At 39.3% G+C, this 22,844-nt stretch overlaps 2 protein-coding genes across 2 annotated transcripts; both read right to left on the bottom strand.

Annotated features, from left to right (window-relative positions):
* Window positions 1–220: 220 nt before the first annotated feature.
* rab11al (RAB11a, member RAS oncogene family, like) lies at window positions 221–10,864 on the bottom strand. The gene is made up of 5 exons (XM_051405316.1): window positions 10,505–10,864; window positions 6,704–6,899; window positions 5,723–5,916; window positions 3,733–3,813; window positions 221–2,090 (listed from the first exon to the last, which is right to left on the bottom strand). The coding sequence occupies exons 1-5, from the start codon at window positions 10,542–10,544 to the stop codon at window positions 1,951–1,953; spliced, it is 651 nt and encodes a 216-aa protein (XP_051261276.1). The 5' UTR covers window positions 10,545–10,864; the 3' UTR covers window positions 221–1,950.
* A 3,637-nt stretch (window positions 10,865–14,501) lies between these two features.
* rab25b (RAB25, member RAS oncogene family b) lies at window positions 14,502–22,844 on the bottom strand. The gene is made up of 5 exons (XM_051407050.1): window positions 22,521–22,844; window positions 17,920–18,115; window positions 15,937–16,130; window positions 15,636–15,716; window positions 14,502–15,136 (listed from the first exon to the last, which is right to left on the bottom strand). The coding sequence occupies exons 1-5, from the start codon at window positions 22,555–22,557 to the stop codon at window positions 15,021–15,023; spliced, it is 624 nt and encodes a 207-aa protein (XP_051263010.1). The 5' UTR covers window positions 22,558–22,844; the 3' UTR covers window positions 14,502–15,020.

Below are 22,844 nucleotides of genomic sequence, written 5' to 3'. Positions count from 1 at the left end.
CCTTAATTGATAATTTGATGATGATGACTATTCATATTTGAATACCAAGGATCAAAGGAACAGCTAATATCTTGTGTTAAGTTAGTAGACATTCAGAATTAAATAATATAATGCAGCAATATCAGTATTCTATGATCACGCTTTCAACCAGATTCACTAATGAAGAAGAAGTCAGTTACTTTCCGCCATTATTGTTAAAGAGACATGAGAAGAGGCAGGCTATAACAAATGAGATTTATTTATACATATGCAGTCCAAATATACATATATTAGAATAAATGTTAAAAAGCCCTAACCTACACCACCCAATTTAAGACCTGTGAAGTCAACAGTCAGTGTTGATGTGGAAACACATCACCAGGATAAACACCATCTGTGTGCATAACCTTTGGATTTAATTAAGCCCCTCCTAACACTACCATCCTTTCTCCTTTTCCTGATCTATTAAACTATTAGATACTAACAAACCCAATCCTGGCTCCTGAATACAACCCCCGCCCCCTCGACAGGAAATAAAGACAAGTGAGAGCGAGGGCAGACCTCAGGGAGATCCCAGAAGGCAGAGTCCTGTTCCAGTTACATACAGTGTAGAGAGAGACAGAAAGGAGTAGGTGAGCAGGCAGTGGAGGATTTCACTTACAGTAAAACAAGCCATCTCGGGTACATCAGAGACCACAGGAGCAGGGCAGGGCTGAGTGCCCTCACTACCTCATCCCCTGAAACATTATCCATCCATCCATCTATCTATCCCAGCTAGCAGGCAGCAGCAGCACAGGGTTGTCCATGCATTTACACCAATTCCCTAACCTCTCCCACTGCACCCAAAGGTTCAGGGCAGGGGTGAAACAGTCATAAGCAGAGCCAATACTTCTATCCCACTGACATGTGAGGCTGTTAACCCATTCACTAGTGATGCAGCGATCCCATCTCATTTAGAGTTAATGCTGTGCAAAGCTTGCAAGAGCATGACTCATCTGTAGAGTACCAAGTGTGCACAGAGCAGGAAAGCCTTCCAAACAAAGATCAAAAGCAATCAAAAAGAAATTACATGTCACTGTTAGGAAGGGATGTTATTGCTCTGAGTGGCCTGGTGGAACACAACTTGAACCAACCAACTTAGACCAAATTCCAGCATGTGGATTTAGGAAAAATGACTTGAGGCCCTTGCTCCTCCATTTGTGGGGGGTAGGTGCCCTTACACGCTTCACATAGAGATATGATTGTGGGGAAAAAACAAAAGCATCAAAAAGCAAGCTCCCTTTCCTGTGAAACAATCAGTGTGGAAAATCTAAACCAACTAGCGTTAAATTGCAAACCCTTTGGACAAACAAAAACTTAATCTAGTGTTCAATAAATATTGTAAGGGACATTATTTTCTAAATATTATACATTTATGGAAAATGGGAATGACAGTGGTGACAGAGGGGTGACAGCTCAGTCTTTTAAATGTGGATTTTTATTGCCCAATATCCTGGTGGTGGGAAACTGAGGGAAAGCATTTACTGGCTTGTAAAAAAGAGCTTTCAAAAGGAGACAGTGTGCAAAGACAGAAATCATGATGAGATACAAAAGGGACCTTATAATGTGTTACATTTTTCATTAGATTGTGAATCAGTTCTGATGATGTACCTCTTTCATAGCTTAATGCACTGGGTACGGTGCATTTCACCTGTTTTCTTTTCCATTGATACTAATCCTCCCTCACTACACCCCTCTGTCTGTTTATCTAAACCTCTTTCCTATCCATCCTTCACTGGTCCCCCTCTTTATACTGCATTAAGTTTTCTTAACCAGACAATAGACGAATCAACCCTGGAACAAGTGTCCTTATGTGAAATGGTTATTTCTACCTGTCTCTCTTTTTTGCCTGTCCACCTGTCTGTGTCTGTTTGTCTATCTGGCTATTTCTCCAATTGCCTGGAGGTGAAGGAGGAGGTCAGTGGTAAGGTCTCAGTTGTTCTGGCAGCAGACACCCTTATTGGCTGAGTTTTGGGTGGGCTCAACTGTGATGGGCACTACGTTGGAGGCTGGTGAGAAGTCTGAGTCGCTTCGCCCTGACATCTGCCTCTGTGACACGATGTTGTAGATGGCTGTGATGGAGAGAAGGGTGAAAGGGAATGAGTTATGTGTAGATGCCTATAAATCCAGCCAACAGTGGGGCATATTGTGATAAGGACAAACAGCATGGCAAAACTGAACAACAACTGTTCTATCCAGACTCCTGGCAGCAGTAAGGGATTCTTTCCATCCTAAACTGGCATCGTTATGTCATGTGGCAGTACCAAGTCTCATTTTAGGCATTCCCCAATGCTACAATATGCATTAAATTTTTTTCAGTATTGCATATTGTAGTCAGTGAGGATTTTTTTTAGTTAGTAGTTATTTGTCATCAGCATTTGCCTCTTCAATACTTCAATACATTTCCAAATGCCATTTGCCTAAATGCCACTGGGATGGTCAGTTGATCAACTTGACAGAGGAGAGCAGGACTAGTGCAAACACCCCTCTTACTGTTGCATACTGCCGCTTTAACTCTAAACTACAGCCAGATGTGGAACAAAACAGCCCTAAAATAAAAACTGCCTATGAAGCAAGAAGGTCTAAAGCAAAACAAGACTCCTGGCTGACTGTGACGTGACACGTCAGGTGGTGAAACTATGAGTCATTGTACAGACCCTACACAGCACCAGCTGCTTTGACTGTAAAGACAATAATACATCAGCATGACACTCTTTGACCTACGATTTGTCTGCTGCTGATATCTACACATGATGTATTCTCTGCTCCACTGGGTCTAAAGCTCAGTTCTTACCGGCGTGTTAATGCACTGCTAACTTCCTCTCTTCTCCTCCCTTAATGAGCCAATTAGCAACGTTAGCTCAATGGGGCTTGTTGGTTTGAAGTTTTTTATGAATTACAAATTACTGATAAAGCTGTGGTTTGGGCAGAATGGCTCAAACGGCTCAAGCAGAGGCGTCTGGGAATTGAACATGGAGCAGAAGCAGAATACAAACAGCAAGTAGCACATACTTGCAGAATGATAGCCCCTGGAGCAATTGAAGTGGAAGCACCACTCACTGTTGGATTGTCCCTTTAGGCACTCCAGGGGTTGACTCAGTCACAACAATAGCTTTTTTCTCCATGTTACAAATCTCCAACATCGCATGCACTTGTTAACGTGGCTATTTGCCTACTGGGGAAACTGCTCATAGATATGCATTTATGAAAGATATTGGTGAACCAGTATTTCTTTCTTGAACAGATCTGGTACAATGGTCAAAGTGGATTTGTGACCACACAAAAAAAAAATTCCTAATGGTTTGCTGGCGACTGACCATCTTCATAGAGGCTCTCATCAGGGCTGGCTGATGGGCTAAGTGGTGGATTGGCTGAGTAGTCTTTTAATGTGCCAATTACCCATATTTTTGACCTTAAAATGCATTCAGGTGGTATTCTTGCCACAGACTGCACATGAGTGATGAACAAGGAGAACTCATAAGATGGATTTTGCTGCCATCTAGTGGCAGATGATAGGTGTTATGTAAACCATTAAAGTCTGGATGGAAATGTATAATTTTCAGACTAATCAATATGTAATATATATAAAGCATATCATTAGACGGCTTGTGAGCTTAAGACTTTAGTACCTTTCAGGATAAAATGCAATTTGATTCTTTAAATTGATATAAACACAAAAAATGACAAGAAATAAACACAAACGGGGAAACTCACCTGTGAGAATAGTCTGGAAAGCCAGCTCCACATTAGATGAGTCTAACGCTGATGTCTCCAGGAAAGACAAGCCATGCTTCTCTGTAAAACACATACGCACATAATGCCACAATATGTTTAGGCCTACATTATTTTAAACTTTCAGTTAACATTTGTATGGTATTGTTGGACTGTACTGGCACTGGGATTGATTTCTTTGCATAATGCACTCACTCCAGGGTTCTCCCCAGAAATGTAGTAATTTCAAACGCACCCTGTTTGATTGCCCACTGTGATCTGCTTGGTAATTATAGAAAATTGAATGGGTTGTGTGACAGCTGACTGGTTTGTTCAGTAATGTAGGTTCACAATCTGATGAAATGCAATGTTACTCACAAATACAGAATAACAAATATAATGGTTTACATTCTGATAAAGAAAATCTTTGTAAGCAAAGAATATGGTCTGCTGTGGCATACATTCTCCATTTAAGAAGGTTATGCTACTAATTTAACTGTATAGACTGAGGCATGATTAACTTGTGAATTATATTCAAATAATAAATTAACTGTTTACTCAATAAAATCATTTCACTGAAAATATTTTAACTTGTAATAGTAGGAAAAGCTCAGATGTTACTATTAAAACCAACTTCATCAATTCATGTGTCCCAGTAAGTCATGACAGCGTGACAGTGAACTAGAAAAATACCAGGACCCTGAAACTGAGGCAGTTAAATGGAATTCAGCCACATTTAGTTTGATCATTTAAACCTGTGCTTTTCAACCAGCATCAAAAAGTCAAAAACTGTTTGATGCTTACTCAATTGGACCAACAACAGAATAACACCCAACCGAGAGACATTTCACATTTGTGAAGATGTAACCAGCGAATATTTGGTGCTTTTACGTCCTGCAATGATTGGTAGTCGATTAAAATAGTTTAAGTCAATATTCAAGTGAAAATGAAGAGCACTTTATGCTTTTCCAGCTTTTTAAATGTGAGAATTTGCTGCTTTTCTTAATCTTAACATTATAGTAAACTGAATAGGTTTTAGTTTTAGACTATTGGTCGGAAAAAACAGCACAATTCAATTGCAAGTATAAAAGAGATTAAAAATAAAATGTAGTATAAAATCATTACTATTATATGTGAGGTATATAATTCAGTCACACCGTAGCGTAAGTGAGACATCAAACTGGTCCACTGTTGTGTTCTTCGAAGAGAACCCTACACTTTGCATTATAATACACTTTGCATGGATGTGTCCACCACATGGCCTTTATGTAAATCAGGTATCATAAATAAGGTCAGTGGAATAAAAAAAAACCAAATCAGTACCAACAGAAAGCGCTAACTAGTAAAAGAACGTTATTTATCTGCCAACAAAAATTCATTCTTTACACGAACATGGATCAACAGTAGTCGTGTACCTGACTTTCTTACACGCAGTCCTATCAAGAGTCATTTACCAGTCAAAGCAGGTGCAACACTGTTCAGGACTCAGGCCAACAAACTCAAGGTCAAGAGTAAACACAAGGTGCAACCATTCTTACACAAGGTTGATAATTATATGAACTGCAAGGCTGACTGTAAAAAATACACCTGCTCTGACACAAAGCCTTGAAAGACGGCAGAGATAATTGGAAGTTTAATTAATTATTTTGACCTTGTGCTGTACTTTCTTACATGTACTCAAACACATTCAAGCCAAGGGCATATGATATTTGGTGGACACATTCATGTAAAATGCTTTACAGTATCACAGTGCAAACATTTCTATCATGGGTGTTCCTAGTGGGAATGACTGTTTTAAATAAACAGTACAAACTACACTGAAAAGAATCTTGTTATACTTGTACAAGCATTGATTAAATCCAGTGTCTGCACAACACATAATATGTTATAAAGTACTTATGGGGCCTAATTAAAGCAGCCTCACAGGCCTATACCGGCTAGATACTGTATATGTTCACACAACACACATACAGTGCCATCACAGTGACAATACCTGCAAAGGCCTTGGCCTCGTCTGTGGGCACAGCCCTAAGGTGGCGTAGATCACTTTTGTTGCCCACTAGCATGATGACTATGTTGCTGTCAGCGTGGTCCTGCAGCTCCTTCAGCCAGCGCTCAGCATTTTCATATGTCAGGTGCTTGGCAATGTCATAAACCAGAAGAGCTCCAACTGCTCCACGGTAGTACCTGCGCAACATGAGAGGAGGTGAATATGATATTCATTGGAGTAGACAACTTTTTCTTGTCACAGCCTGTTGATTTCAGGATTATTTGTGGGTGTGTCACATGGGCTTGGCCAGCTTTGAAGAACAAGGACGTCTCATCAACAACATTGGTAGAAACTGAGAGACACCAGAAATAAAACAGTAAAGCCTGAACATATTTGCCTGCAGACAAAGCTCATAATATAACTGAACATTTATTGACATTACTTTTTTAATTAAAAAAGCACGACCACCTCAATGGCCGTGGGGGCTGTACAAAGTACATGCCAATGCCTTAGGGTTGGCTGCTGCATCAAGGTAGAACTCAAAAAGAGTGACAAAGGTTTGTACGGGAAGTTGAGGAAATGAGGAAGAAGCTGTGATTAACAAAACACTTCCTGCCCCAAGGCAAAAAGGTGCATTTTGTAGCCTTAATCACTTTTAAATATCTCTTTCTAGGTATCTTAGTAATGATAAGGCAGTAATTGATTTATTCTAAATTCAATACATGGATGGAGAATGGCAATGACTGGATGTTTATAACCCTTAAACTACAACCCAAGACATTCATGATGCAGCCAAACTTCATGTGACTGAATACGTTTGTACTAAAAAATTGCAGAATGCTCATGCATGAAGAAGCAAAAGAGGCCCTTTATAGTTCCTTTGCCTAGAATGTATCTATATCAAGAATATGCTTGTTTTAACCAGTGCATATGGACCTGTGTGTGTGTCAGCATGTATGCTGGACATTAGTATATTGTACTCACGCAGAAGTGATAGCACGGTATCGCTCCTGTCCAGCTGTGTCCCAGATCTGAGCCTTGACGGTCTTGCCTTCTACCTGGATACTGCGCGTGGCAAACTCCACCCCTATGGTGCTCTTGCTCTCCAGGTTGAACTCATTCCGGGTGAAGCGGGACAGCAGGTTACTCTTCCCTACACCTGAATCTCCAATCAGCACCACTACAGGAGAAAAAAAGGGGGGATTTTAGACAAAGAAAGAGAAAGTCGTCAGTACAGTCACACTGTGTGACAATCACCTGCAAACAAAATTGTCAAGAATTAAATATTCATATGGAGAATAGACTACAAATAGTTGTTTTGTGTTTGTTTTGCATACTTCGTGCTGCAGCTGTAAAAAAATAAATGAAAATTTAAGATATACCTTTGGTGTTACAGTCCATTAAACCAAAGGGAAGTTACACTGAACAAGATGGGTTGAGTTTTTTTAATTAAATTTGATTTTCATTTCTATTAGGAAGCCTGCCTCGCCAATGACGCACATGTGTGGCTCCCAGCCGAGGTAGAGCAGAAACTCACGGGACTCCCACTGAGTATACAAAATATTAGAACCACCTGCTCTTTTCAGGAAATAGATGCAGACTGAGCATATGAATCCAGGTTAAACCAGTGACTCGCTGTAGATTTCACCCATCAAATGTACTTCAGTCATTATATTATTTGACAGAAGGGAATTAAAAAGTTAAATACGTTTTTCTTTTCTTTTTTTTTCTTAAATCCTCAAGATAAAGACATAGATTATTCCACACAGATGCTCAAATCAATTTGTATAAGTTGTCCTGCTGTTTTAAAGGCTGTATATAATCCAAAAATTCACTGCAAAAAATAAAAAATAAAACATTTAGACATCTGCTACTAAAGTTGAGCACTCACTCTGATCTCAGCCAAGACTCTGCTGAAGTTTGTGTGAATGCCAAACACAAAATGCAGTGGGTCATTAAGTTATATCTAAACCTTCCTCCAGATTGCTTTAGTTAATAGGACCACCATTTTACACTCCCCAAACAAAGCGTAAAAATCTAGCAAATCTAGCAAACACCCCTAACAATTCCTACAAATTCCCTCTGTCTTCCAAGCGTGAAGGAGAAGCTACAGTGGCCATGAGACGCAAAATATATGAACGGCCCTATTGAGAGTCAGTGTTTGGTATGTCCATTCTAGGCTACTGTACAAACATGGTGGTCCAACGTGGTGGCCTCGTTGGAAGGCGACCCGCAGCACATATAAAACATTAAACATTTATTACTTTGGTGATTATACACTTAACGACAACATAATTATGCATATTATAATCCATTTCTGCCAACAAATCCTCCTGAATGTTACACACGAGACCTTTAATGCTTCGTGTGTAACCATGACGAGGCACCTCTACTGGATACTCTCCTAAAATATAATACAGTGAGTGTATGTCAGAAAACTACTTCCACAATTATCAGGTGAGTCAATCTGTCAAAGGGAACCAACCTCGCTCGTACACCACCCTGCTATTAGGAAATAGGAACTTGTTATGGTATGTTGAAATTGCATTAACAAACCGAACACTGTGTCTACATTTGCATTTAAGCAATACTGCTCAATCTAAAGAGAAACTGCATAGACACTAGTATAAACCTGTCCATATTAAAATCTGGGCTGGTTAATTTATACTTTGAAAAAGGGGGGGACTACACAATCCTAACAGTGTGGCTCCCTTACATGCCAAAAAGGTAACACTGTCATTCTCCATTTTGTCTGACACAAAAGATCTTGGGCGGAGGACAAAAATCATTATGCAACCATTACCAGGTCCTCTGCCATCAGACAGGTATTATCATAGTTGCATTACACACCCATTCACTCACCCATTGTTGGGTTTGCATTCTTCAGCTAAAAAGATGAAGATATGACACCTCTCTATTATATTATGCAATCCTGCACCCAGTAATGTAGCCTAACCTATGGCCGTGTGAATGTAGGAAATAAGAATGAAACTAAATAAAAACTGACAATCTGCGCCCAGTTCAGTGAAATAAATTGATATATCTCATCTCCTGAATCCATATAAATATTATAAAATATCACAGTCACATGTCCAATTTCATTACCATAAATGTGAAATTAAAGCAGCGTATAATGTTGGCTACGGCTGGCAATCTAAAAGAGATACCTTCTATTAAAGCAGGATAATTACTTTCTCCTCTGCTCTGACTGTATGGCATCAAGAGGCATCAATGAGAATCAAAACATTATCCACTTAAAGAAACAGATGGCTTTAACATAATCCACTCAGTTGGAATAGTGAAATGTGCTTTTAATCCAAAAAAAGAGATGTCTTGGGAGAAAGAACAGAAGTGTAGCAGTTCGTAGGAGATTGAAAAGTTTATTTTTTTAAAAACCCACGATTGGAGGCTCATGCACATCACTAAAATAACAATGAGCTGTACAAAGAGTTCAGCAGGACAGCAGGATGACTTCCTGTGCTGATGTCTCCATCAGTAGGGAAAGGTTTATGTGACTCACTAAGAGCTCACCCAACTTGACTCATGCTGTCCAACGGCGAGGGACAAAAGGAGGCTGTAGGAACAAAAGAGAGCCGTAACAATAACGCTAGCCCTTTCCTGGTTTAAGCCAAAGACTGAATGGCAGCCGATACCTTATCAGTGTCCTTGCACTGCTGCACTTGATTCAGATAACTTTGCTATTTGGTCACCAGATGTCATTGTTAATCCTGGAGTAAGCGAATCTCATCATCTCTATGCTCGGGGGATAGAGCTTCTCTGTGGCTACGCACACAAACACACTTCATGCAGGTATTTCCAGTTTGACAGCACATGCTTGTTTAGTGTTCTATATTTGAACAGACCATGGGCACTTAATTTCCCCTTGCTTATGCTTAAAGTACAACTATGAACTACTGTCTGTACGAGTTAGCAGCCCCCCAGTATCTTTTATACCAGATGACACATTATGGGATAGTGTTTTTTGCATATTGTTAAAAATATCCAGTCACAAGGAAAGCCTGCTGATATATATATATATATATATATATATATATATATAAGGCTTTTAAAATGTTTGTTACACCATATTGACAACTGTTAATTATTAGAGAGAAGGTGGTTTAATAATAGGAGCAAGTGAAAACTGTTATCAACAGAAGAAGTGATAGTTTGGCCTAAGTGGCAAAGCTCTATACAGTAAGAACTACAAACATGGATGATTCTTCCAGTAAACAATGAAGTCCTCAGGTAAAAAAAAATTAAAAAAATAAATAATGGACCGAGCTTTCTTCTCTAAGCAAGTCTACACGGAGGCTGCAATGATTTTATGGTCCCTGTCACATTTTTATGACCCCCCATCAACACCGCATCCTAAGATGATTGCGTCATCGGCCTGAGAAAAAGATGATGACTCCACCGCAGATGCTGCTTTCAACGCGATTCATAAAAAGTCCTCATAAGCTGCAATCATATGGCCGGGGTTTGGCAAATAACACCATGCCCCGCAGCGTGTGTCTCAACTAACAACAGTCAAAAAAAAAAAAAAAGTTAGCGTACGACTCGCAGCAGGTGCCTTTTTTTTTTTTTTTTTTGGTCTCTTAGGTCTGATAAATGTCGTCTTACACCTTGTTGTTAGGCATGCAGGGTCAACACCTCGGCATCAAATGACACTTGCTCACAGGTGAAACGCTCGGTGTCGGAAATTAGCTACCTAGCTTAAAAAAAAAAAAAAAAAAACAATAAAATAAAATGAACGTAGATAAAAAGATAAACACAGCGACTCACCTTTAAAAAGATAGTCATATTCGTCTTCTCTGTTAGTCATAGCTACTCCTCTTCGGCGGCTGCTACGTATTTACTCGAAGTCGAACAAACTTCTGGTGTATTTCAGCTACTTCGAGACCCGACCGACCACCGTTCACGACTCAAACGAGGAGGGGAAAAAGGGGGTCAGTTCTCACTCAGACGACGAGGACGCTAAATTTACCGGCCCGGAGTGGAAGAATATAATACTGCTGTTGTTATCAAGCGTAGACCGAAAAAAAAAAAACCTAACCCCTAACAGCAACTAGTAACTGAAAAAGTTTCGCCTCCTCTTCCTCAACCTCTGTCATTTGCCATTACCGAGGCTGCGACGTAACGTCAGTTTTTTTTTTTTTTTTTTCTGTTGTCCCGCCCCCTTGTTCACTCCCACTGGTCAATAGCTGATCGACACCTGTCACGAGTGTTGCCGTGATTGGTCCGCTGCGCTGTCGTTCATGATTTGATCGCTGTTGATGACGTCTGCGGCCCCAAGCCTCAACAGGTAATATCAAGCTTCAGGAATTTACTCAGCTCATAATTTCTAGTGGTATGTAAATGTCATTTTTTTTTTTCTTTTTTTTTTTTAAGACAAGTATGGTGTTCCTATATGATACCACCAAAGGGAATATGCTTTGCTTTTTTTTTTTTTTTTTAATTGCTTCTGGTGCTGTAATGCTTCTTAGAAACTTAGTTATATCTGAACTGACTGTAGTACCACTGGATCCTGGTCCAATCTGTTTCTCCTCTAAAAAGAATAATAACTATATAGATATATATGTGCCTTATTCCAAAAAGAAGTGGTCTCTGTTGCAAATGTTGTCTCCTACTGGAATAATCTATCCAGACCTGGACCGGAGAAAAATATGGTGTCTAAATAGATATTTTATTTTAAATAAGGTCAAGGAAGTGTCTTTTAAAATGATTCATCACTCCAAATTATTTTTGCAAAGATATAAAAAGGACATTGATGTAACGTGCTAATTTGTCAACTGGAGAAGATTTATGTCATTTATTTTGGACTTGTCCCCCATTCCTATATAGATATTTGTGCTTTTGAAGTTTCTGATTTTACCCTTTTATATGAAAATACATTGTTTGTTTGTTGTCTCACCCCTCTGCGTAAAGAAATCAGTATTATACCATCAATTTGATCCTTCTGCCTGCAAAATTCCACATCCACAAATCTTAATTTTCCAATTAAAAGCCATCTTTTTTTTATTTGTAAGTGAAATCAAACAAAACATTACTCTACCCTCATACTGTTAAATTAGAAAGCAATCAGAGCTTACCTTGTATAATTTATTTAACTAATCTATGATTTCCGTCTGTCCTCTGACATTGTCTTTTGGTGTATTGTCTATTCACCTGTTTGCAAAGTAAGTAAAAAAAAATAAAAATAAAATAAATAAAAAATAAGAAATCAAGCTTCAGGTTAGTTTGCAGCAGCAAAGCCCAGCTGGCAAACATTGCTATCACAAATATCTCACAGCAGAAATGTGTCACTTCAGCCCACATTAGGCTGCAGATAATGTGGAGTACTAAAGAAGCCATTCTGAGAATACAAAGCTTCTGTCTGGGGTCCATGGAGACCCTGGGCCCAGTTTAAAAAAATGTACACATTGTTTTACTCTCTTGACCTAAGGACTTATCCTATACTTATAGGAATTTCTTATAAATATGATTTTGACTGATGATGCCTAAATGCATTATATTTGGGGTCTCAGAGAAACATGGTTAAATACACTTAAATTTTGATTTATAGAATTTTGAGTGCTCTGTATCTGTGATCGATGTTTACAGCATTTCCACAGCGTCACCCCTCCCAAATCAATTTCTAAATCCAACAAACAAACACGCAGACCTGCAATGATTGGATTAATTGATCCTAAATATTTGTTCCACTTCCCTTTAAAATGTGAGGATTTCAGGCTTTATCAGATTCTTTGTCATCTTATATAGAGACAAATAATTCAAGCTGAACCACAGTTACAGTAGACACAGTCTATGGCACATACAGTAGCTGTAGTTCAACTTGAATTACACACTCTATGGTCTGCTCAGTGGATCTCAAGGTACAAGATACAGGGATATTGATGTAGGAGCTGGGGACTGAACCCCCAACCTTCTGATTAGTGGACGCCCCACTCAGCCTCCTGGGCCACAGCTGCCCCAAGTCACAGTTGTTGCCTGCAATGTGTAGCTAACAATATAATACAATTAATAGATTAATAATATTCTTTTTCAAATACTTTATTGGGAGACTTTACTATGATAATTGAATTCACAACAAAGATACAGAGAAAAGAGGATTTAAAGCTATCCATTGAATTCCGCAAAAGTTTTCAGAGGAATACTAAAAGTGGCTAAAAGTTAGTTTTTATGGTTTGAGAATTTGCTGGTCAATCCAAAACATTTGGCTGTAGATGTACAAACATCCAAGTTTCATCACATCTTTTAAGAAAGTATCTCACCAAGTCCAGCTTACTATCTTAAACAAAACTATTTTAAATTGAACATCTATTACTTTAAACAAAGGGGTAAGAAGCTAATATTGGAACCTAAGATACTGATCCTGAAATGTGGGATATAAATGCATGAGATTTAAATAAATGCACCCTATTGAGTATCTATATAATTTATTATAGAGCAAAGGGCGAATAATGATACATAGTATAAACAGTAATTAAAAATTTAATACTTGCCAGAATCAGAAAGTCCCTGAAACATGTTTCAGCCTTTATTGAGTCAGTGTTTCAGCACATCATTAAATGAGATTTCACTGCAGGTTTTACAGACAGTCTCCATGTTGTTGTGGTCAGGGATGAACCTCCTCATCATATCAGACATGGAGCCGTCGGTAACAAAGACCAGCTGATATCCGGTGTTTGATAAAAGGCAGTTATTGGTTAAGCTCTTGTTTTTTTATGAGGCAGTCTACTAATTTCCCATAAAACTGACAGCTGCTTGGGTTTTACTGTTATTAAATTTGCAGCAGGAAGGAAAAACATTTTTATCATATCTCCCCAGCCCTCTAAAGAGGCCTGCACGCTCATTCACTACATGCATCATCATTCTTGCCTGCTTTAGCCAACATTAATTAGGCCAGTAAATTATTGCAGCACAGTCAAAATAAAGATATGCTTGAAAAGGTTGCCCACACCTGACCTACTCTGTCAGACGGAGATGCTGCTGTACGTCTAAAATTCATTGCTGTTCTTTTCTCAGGACCTTTTTCGTCTTCATTTCTTTTAATGTAGAAGTCTCCAGAATTTTCAGACCTCATTATGAACAAGGTTATGAACCGCTGATGCAGCTTTTGACGTGAAACAGTTTGAGAAGGGCATGGTTCGCACATAGATCTTGGCCAAATCTGGTTTAAAACTTGACTTTAACTCATAAAATAATGGAGGGCTTCTCAGAAAGTTGAGCTTACCACAGAAATTGTCAGTTTAGGAGTGTGTGTGTGTGTGTGTGTGTGTGTGTTATTGTGATTGAAAACTAGCATTTGACTTGAACTGAATCATTGCTGAGATGGTAAAACTTACTAATCTAATTTATAATTACTTGAAAAGTCTATAGGCCTTCATCATTGCAGATAGTTTGACTATATACTTGAATTTCCCTCGGGATAAATAAAGTATCTATCTATCTATCTATCTATCTATCTATCTATCTATCTATCTATCTATCTATCTATCTATCTATCTATCTATCTATCTATCTATCTATCTATCTATCCCTACTTTGAGGGAAGAGCACAGGTGTTACTGAAAACACTAACAATGGCTTTGCTCTCTTCAGGGTTTCCAGTGAGCCAGTATGCACAATACCAGAACCTTGAAACTTATAAACTGATTTCAGCCATTATTCATTATATTATTTACACCTGTGATTTTCTATTTTGACATGTCAAAATGTCGTCTGTGAAAAGGGCCTGTCTTTTGTTATTAGACATAAAAAACACGCAGTAAGCCAACCGTCTCAATAAATCGTTTATTTCTCCAAAGAAATGAAATCGGACTCATCCTAGATCATCAGCCGGAGAACACACACAGCAGCGATAGCAAGACCCACAGTCCGTACATAAAGTAATAGCCAATGTGTCATTTACGTTTTAAACATTACACATGCTATGGTGCGTCTACGTTACTCCAATTCTCTGCATGGATTATAAATATATCATCTTACAGGTAACACAGTGTGTTATTTTTGACCTATGCTCAATAGTCAGCAGGGACTGTTAAAAGATTGATGTTGTTCTCCAGCTTCATTCGTTCACATGAATCATCTTTTGTATACATCGAGCCACCATGTAGCTTGTAAAACCTGTAAATCAGTCATTTCAAAGTGCCACTTAAGCCAGGAGGACCATTAATATTGGCACCCATGGTTGCCGTGTCGCCTGCCTCTCGTCGAGCTTTAGCACAGGGTTGTGGGTGAAGGAGGAGTTCACCTGTCGCCCACCCTGAGGCCCCTGGGCTTCTTAAGGACCTTGTGATCAGATGTTCCTGCAGCAAGGCTTCTGCTCCTCTGTGTTTTCTGCTCTGGAGTTTAAGGACACAGCACTGATGGAGCCACGGACCACTTCCTTACTGCTCACCTTTCTTTGAATCTCTGTGGTAGAAAATTAATATAAATTATATATTTACAGCATGCTAGAATAGAGAGGACATTGAGAGGACAAAAGTAGAAGTATTATAGCACCAAAACAAGTAAATATGCCTCTAGTTCTTGAGTTTAATGATGCAAAAAAGTTGACAAGAACCTTTCACAAAACAAATTAATAGGTGAAATTGTTCATTTCCAACCAAAAACCAACCAGAGGGGTTTCTTTCTAAAGTAGTCAATCAAATCAAAGGTCAAATTTTCCTGGCCTTTTCTAGACCTAGCCTTTTTTAAACCTCCATGAGCTGAAGAGATGGAGGTATGGCTATGTGAGGTTGAATTCAGGGTCACAGGGTAGAGCCTTATCCCAGCATGTTTGTGGGAAAACGCGTGTATCCAACCCACATCATTTATATGTCCACCCACACAGTTAATAGACTATAACAACCATACTGTATTGGTAAGAATATATCCTGCAAAAAAGTTAAAATACAGTAAAATAAGTTACCTGCTAGGACATTGTTGAATGCTGCCTCCACATTAGTTGACTCCAAAGCAGAGGTCTCCAGAAACAAAAGACCATTCTTTTCTAGATAATACAAATAAGACAAATAGGCTATGTTAGTTATTTTAAATATATTATTTATAATTTTCTTGCTGGTGTCACTTTAAAGCTACATTCCCCAAATCACAAAACATCAGACTAATTTACATTCTCTACAATCATCATAAATCCAGTTCCCATTAACCAATTATGAACAATGAGCACACAAATCCAATGTAATGATTTTCAGCACAGCTCTTTGTACCTGCAAAGCCTTGAGCCTCCTCAGTGGGCACAGATCTCTCTGACTCCAGGTCAGTCTTATTGCCCACCAGCATGACCACAATGTGGGGGTCAGCGTGGTCGTACAGCTCCTTCAGCCAGCGCTCCACACTCTCGTAAGTGAGGTGTTTGGTGATGTCATAGACCAGCAGGGCTCCAACAGCACCTCTGTAATACCTGATCGGAGGAGAGTGGCTTTACAGTTACTCCTTATGTGACATTTAGGAAAATACTTTAATGAAGCTTAACAATCTGCATACACACACTAAACACAATGTAATAACAGATTATTTGGCCACTTGGAGGCAGTGGAAAAAAGCTGCAAACACATTTACATATCGTTGCATTTTGAGTTGAAATGGTGAACTTGTTAGCAAATAGTTTCCTTTTTACACATTCCAACTTTGGAGTGTAACGTAAGTCATTTGAGGAAAATATCTGGCTCTTCCATTCCAGCTAGATGCTATTTTGGTCGGCCTGCCATTTGGTTCTGCAGCAAGCATGCATATGTACATTATTAGCTGTTGTGACAATGTGAGAGCAGCTACAGTGAACCAAAACAGTAAAGTTGTGCGCCGTAAAAACCAAAACGATGAGCTGAAAGATGTCATGCAGCTCTGCAGAGTCGGGTGATGATTATGGGTTCTTGCTAAGAGTGACCCCTTTCACAGCACACGGTCATTTGATCCCGATCGATTTGAGACGCTTTAAGCATTGTTCTGCTGTCAACTGTAAAAAATTGAATGATTGACGATTGCTCTGAAGTCATGGACCAATCAATACTTTCATCACAATTACATTTCTGCTACTGTCCTCTAGTAGCATAATTAATTCCACTTTAATAGGTTTTAGCTGCTTGTTACAGCACAAATGAGAAACTCCATGGGAGTGAGAATTTGAATAGTGGAATAAGTCGGCAAGTAATTACTTAAAAAGCCAAGCTGTCAGAAAAGAGCTAAGCCAGCGTTATAGCATATCCTCAGATTTTTCCGTGTCTTTCAAATAAAACTGACATGGTTCTATTGTTTTAAAACCACTTTCCACATTGGTAATCCTTCTAGTTTAATTAAAAAAAGACTGAATCAGGAGCACCCTCAGATAGAACAGGGACCCACTGAGGGCTGAGTGTTCAAACAAAGGTCTCTGCCCTAACCAACTGGATTTTGGCGCATAAGTGTGCCAGTTGGAAACTGACAGGAGACGAGAATGTGCTGGTTTTTCAGGTAATGTGGGAGGAAACTGAGGATCAGTGCCTGTCCTTGCGTGTGTTTTGGCTGATAACAGCACCACCTTAAGATGCTGACATACTGGTTGCTCAACAATTATGGAGCAAGAAAACAAGCATGAAATGTTGATTTAAAAAACTGTCTCTACTTTCTCTGTGTCTTCTCTATCCAAAGGTAAAATCCAGCCACCAGCACCTCTAAAGCTCACTAATTAACATGTCCGCTGGTTGCCTGGATCAGTTGCCAATTTCTTTACTGAGAGTAAGATCATAAAATACTACATCCACAATTCATGTTGCAATTTAAACAGGGGACTCTCTGGCTCTTTACATGCCCATATGCCCTAATTAGACTGAAAGGAACAAGGTCACTTCCCCTCTCTGTGGGTAAACTGTTACAGTTGAGACAGTTTAACAAAATGTGGATGGACTAGAAATTTAATATTTAATCATAAAATAACTGCAGGAATGCCTTGAAAATCAGCTGAAAAGCATTGCAAATTTGGGCAACAATATTCAGACATACAGATATGCAAAAACATTTGAACATTCACACTGCCATTCTGTGTTTCTGTGTGTGTGTGTGTGTGTGTGTGTGTGTGTGTGTGTGTGTGTGTGTGTGTGTGTGTGTGTGTGTGTGTGTGTGTGTGTGTGCGTGTGAGAGAGAGAGAGAGAGAGAGAGAGAATGAGCACACATACTAATGGATTTATAAAAAAGCTGTGATGGGTTTTGACACGTACGCAGAAGTGATGGCCCGGTATCGCTCCAGCCCGGCTGTGTCCCAGATCTGGGCCTTGATGGTGAAGCCGCTGAGCTGCACTGTCCGTGTGCTGAACTCCACCCCTATGGTTGTGCGACTGTCATGGGTGAACTCGTTTTTGGTGAAGCGAGAGAGCAGATTGCTCTTTCCTACACCAGATTCTCCTATTAGAACCACTGCAGAGGACACAAAATACAGTAAATAAACCCAAGAATTAAGGTTCAGTTTTTTAGGGTTTGATCTGGTCGTTGCAAAAGTAAACCCAGTATTTTTTGGATAAAGAAGACAAAACTCCTATTCACAGAGTCTAATACTGTAATATCCACGTCATCCTTTACAGCCCTTTTTAATTGAAGTCTTTAGTCTAGGTGTGTCTTTTTTGGTTGCCCCATACATCCTCAGTCTTAACTGTCTAAGTCTGGAGCTAATTACACACTTAGGGATATGATGTCCTATATTAAAAACAGCACCACACCTTGTTGGTAAATCAGTTATCGTTTTTACATGAAGAGCAAATACTGCTGAGTAAAACACTGGGGAACAACATGGGATGACAGTAATAAAATACACCACATTATTTAATGGTAAGGAGATAACCAAGGATACTGAGGGGTGGTAGGCTATCCCAGCATGCACTGGTGAGATGCCAATTCTAAAATACACTGAATACACTGCAAAGCACAGGCAGAATTAAAACATTCACCACTTGGGGCAGAAATGTGGTGACAGAAGACTTAGGGACTTTACAATAGACATTCTGAAGACACACTACCCCCTCTAGAACACTTAAAACCATTGAAGTAAAAAACACTCACAAGTGAGCCATTGTTTTGGGAGATAAAACAGTCCCTTAGAGTGTAAGGTGATTCCAAATCAGGTGGAACAAGTTAAGCTGCTACTTCCTTCTATCTTGGTCAGAGGAACCTACCTACTGGGTAAACAGGGCAATTAATAATACAGACACCCCCTCTGTACATTTCAGTGACTAATGTTTGGGTTTCAGTTGTTAGAAGCTGACTCAGAGAGAGGCTTGGCTTAATTGGCACAGGCAGGAAAGTACTGGGATCTCTGCACAACTGGATAGGACACAGTCACAGCTTACTGCTGAGGTGTGTGAGCTTGTGAGACAATCCAAGTTCTTGTGAAATCTCCACTGCAATTATGTAGCTATGGAGTTAGGGTGTGATGAAAGTTGAAAGAACAGTTTTGGCATTCTAGGAAATATTTGCTTTCTTGCTGAGAGTTAGAGGAGAAGATTGATACGACTCCCACGTTTGTACATTAAACATACAGTCTGCAGTAGGTTAGCACAGGTTAGCATAAAGACTGGAAGCAGGGGGGAAACAGCTCCCCTGACTCTGTACGAACATCTTTATAAAGGTAATTAACACATTAAATCATGTTTATTAATTCTGTACAAAAACTGACATTTAAAAACAAAAATACTTTAATGAACCAGCAATCATATATATATATGATAAATATAGAACTCTGAATGGAAGCATGTTCATAATGAGTACATTTAGTTCATATACTTAAAGTAAATGTAGCATCTAATACTGATGTACTTTTGCTTTAGTGAGATTTTGAATGGAGGGTTTTAACTTATAATGGAGCATTTATTTCACTGTGGTATTGTTACTTGTTCCTCAGTAAAGCACCTGAATACTTCTTCTTCTGCTGGCTGGTTGAGAAAACAATCTCACCACAAGGTCCATTTTAGTAACTGTTTAGGGGCTTTCAGTCATATCACATGATCCTCATCAGCATATGGAGTTACCCATGTCATGAAACTGTAGATGTTCAAATTTCCATCTCAGTCTGCTAATGATCATATGATATGATTTAAAGTACCAGGACAGTTACTAAATGAACCCAATGAACCTTGTAGTGAGACGTTTCTTTGTAACTTTTTTGTTTTCCAAAGTTGGATATTAACTTTGAACTTCAAGCCAACATGAACATGATGTCCTTAAAATGCTCCAAATAAATGCTAATTTAAACATCACCTGGGTAAACCATCTGCTTATGAAGAGTATGTGGTTGAAAGCTTAAGATCAGCTACAAAATGGACCTTGTGATTTGTGATTATTTTCTCAAACTCTGTGTCGAAGGCAAAGAATGAACTTCAACTGGAGTTTACAAATCACTTGCTCACTATTCACTAGTCACAGATAAAAAATGCTGGCACGTTTTCTCCTGAACACCTGCGCATTCCCATAAAGGTACACTCTGAAAGGTGGCCCCTGTTCTTCACTAACAGTATGTTTAACCTGAAGTCTAAGGTCCTGCAAACAATGTTTTACAAGTTGCTCTACTTTTGCTTGTTTTAGGTAATTGTTTACTGCAGTGGCACAGCGATCTACTGTACTGCTTCTTTTTCCAATGGGTGAGGTGAGAATGCCTGTTTTCCCCTCTCTTCTCCTCCACCACTAAGTAACTTCTTATGCAAACAATACCCATGGTTTCTATGGCAATGCGGGACAAGAGGCCTTCAAGCTCTGCGCCGGCCTGGTTTGTTGATCCTGAGGAAGCTGGGAAGAACTTGATGTGTTGCTGTGAGGATTACCTTTTCGTTTTTTGTGTTTTCATGACCTTTAGGAGTGGAAATGTAACTACTGAAGCCCTGAAATCCCAGTGGAAATCCTGATGGAAACTTAAAAATAACTTTGAGGTATATTCAATAGAGCAAAGTTTCATTATGACATCCTACAACTTAACTTAACTTAACTTTAAATACCTAGTAACTTAGTTTTATGCAGTGATACAGTTTTTGGCAAACTATAAAGTCCAGTAGCAATACTTACTTAAAAAAATATTTCTAAGATAAAATAAACTGACTCCTGCAGTGTTCTCCCACAATGTGCCCATGTACTGTGTGAAGTGTGTAGGCTTACATACCAAGCAAACCATAGAATTTGATTTTACTGATAAGTTTCTTTTTCGAGCTATCTTGGAATCGCTGGGTGGAATGAACCTGCACATACTCATAAGATACTATAGCACACACTGCTTTAGGAGTGAGTTTACTCAGCGATAACAATCAGTTTGGGAACACATTCACAATTCACCGGCGAGAGGAGGGATTCCTCCTCTGTTGCTGCTCTTGAGGTTTCTGCCTTTTTTCCATTAAAGGAAGAGCTCAATATTTTACAGCCTTATGAAGAGGTAGCAGTGACTTCCTGCAGTCACCATGAGGTTGCTAGACAACCAGCGGGGACTCCAGTATGCACTGCACCTGGCTGAGAAATAGTCTTGCAAATAACCTTACACAAAACCACAAGTTGTTGTTTTTACACTTCAGTCTTTGCATGGATATACAAATGAGATGTATTAATTAGTGAGCTTTGGAGGTGATGAGTTTTCTTATCTAGCAAGACAACAAATATACCTTTACAGTTTTGGGGGGAGTTTTTCTTAACCAAATCAACAAGCCCCTCCATTTCTGCCTACAGTCCAGATAGACAGGAAATGCGGGAGAGAGAGAGAGAGAGAGAGAGAGAGAGAGAGAGAGAGAGAGAGAAAGAGGTGTGATATGCAAAAAGCCCCCGAGGTGGAACTGAACAATTACATGTTGTAATGTGGCATGAGCCTTAACCACTAAGCTCTTGGGCCGCCCCCAAAGCCTTTCTAGATGAATTTTGTGTGATTTTGGGCTGTGTGAATAAAATTGACTCAGCCGTCTACATGTCTAATGTTGCAGAGGAACTTGTGAGTGATGCTGTTGATGTTTTGGACACAGTTACTTTGGCTTCATCATTCCCCTGCAGTGCCTTTCATCATCATAGCATGTTTGTACCCAAATGTCAGATCACTGTACCTGAACCAAATCACCTTTCTGAGTGACTTTCACTTCTCACTTCCCCATCTGGAACCTTAACAAGCTACACATAAGAAATCAGTACTATGCCATGTAAGTTATGGGCTGAATAATTAGAGTGAATAGTGCAAGGTGCAACTTTTCAAAGAACAGAGTTCAAGTTCAGTGAAGATGCACTGAAAACACTGTTACACACTGGATGTGTTGGTTGAGTGATGTACTTTGTTGTTTGGCACAGATATACTACTTTAAACCAGACACTCTGTTACAATGTTGTTGTGCATGAAATGAAACAGATAAGCAGGAATTAAAGTACACATCCTGGTTGCAACAATAAGCTGTACCATGCATGCTTACTGCATACGTACCCAGGGAAAATGTGCTGAACTGGAAATGTGATTGTAGTATCACTCAACTTTGTAATAATGCAACTCACCTGATATGTTTTAAGACTTGCAAAATACCTTCTCACAATATTTACCTAAACAGGTGACAGAACTGCTGACACACAGACACATAAGTTCAGGCTATTAGTTGTCTGAGCTGTGTATTACTATGTACTGTATGTTAAACTAAGCTGTTTATTACTAATAATCTATTACATTCAGTTGACACACATATGCCTGTTCCTAAAAACTGCCAAGTTAATAATAAACAAGGAAGTATAATTTGAAGGACAAAGGAACGTTGTACAATAACACCTTTGAAAGACTTTAGGGATGTACCTGCAGATCGACTCAAGAAAGCAGAACTGTACTCACCCTTAAAGACAAAGTTGTAGGCTTCATCTGACCCCATATTCTGTCCATTCAATGTTGCCACCCCAGTTTACTGCCGCGACTCCAGCACTCACAAACTGATTGCAGGATGTAAGATGACACTGACTCACACCACAACCAGCCTGCCCCTCAGTTCCTCAGGCTTTGGGAAAGGAAATGGCAGCAAAAATGTTTTGACAGATGAATGCCAGTTGCCAGTTTTCTGCCCTTAACTACCCTTCCCTATCTGAGTTGATAGAAAGCTGGCTTGTTTGAACAAGACATGTTGAGTGTATCCAGGTTGCTCTGCTGTAGCAGGGCGGGGCT

The sequence above is a fragment of the Dicentrarchus labrax genome, unplaced genomic scaffold, assembly GCF_905237075.1.
Source record: "Dicentrarchus labrax unplaced genomic scaffold, dlabrax2021, whole genome shotgun sequence".
NCBI lineage: Eukaryota > Metazoa > Chordata > Actinopteri > Moronidae > Dicentrarchus > Dicentrarchus labrax.
Note: the sequence above shows the minus strand (reverse complement) of the source record. Positions and strands in the feature narration are given on the sequence as shown.

Bases quoted from the DNA above. Each gene is read 5' to 3' on its own strand.
- rab25b (XM_051407050.1), bottom strand. From the start codon at position 22,557: ATGGGGTCAGATGAAGCCTACAACTTTGTCTTTAAGG. The intron at 18,116-22,520 runs GTGAGTACAGTT...TGTCCTCTGCAG, and splicing joins CTACAACTTTGTCTTTAAGG to TGGTTCTAATAGGAGAATCT. The intron at 16,131-17,919 runs GTACGTGTCAAA...TCCTCCGATCAG, and splicing joins TACCGGGCCATCACTTCTGC to GTATTACAGAGGTGCTGTTG.
- rab11al (XM_051405316.1), bottom strand. From the start codon at position 10,544: ATGACTAACAGAGAAGACGAATATGACTATCTTTTTAAAG. The intron at 6,900-10,504 runs GTGAGTCGCTGT...TTTCTCCTGTAG, and splicing joins ATATGACTATCTTTTTAAAG to TGGTGCTGATTGGAGATTCA. The intron at 3,814-5,722 runs GTATTGTCACTG...TGTGTTTTACAG, and splicing joins CGAGGCCAAGGCCTTTGCAG to AGAAGCATGGCTTGTCTTTC.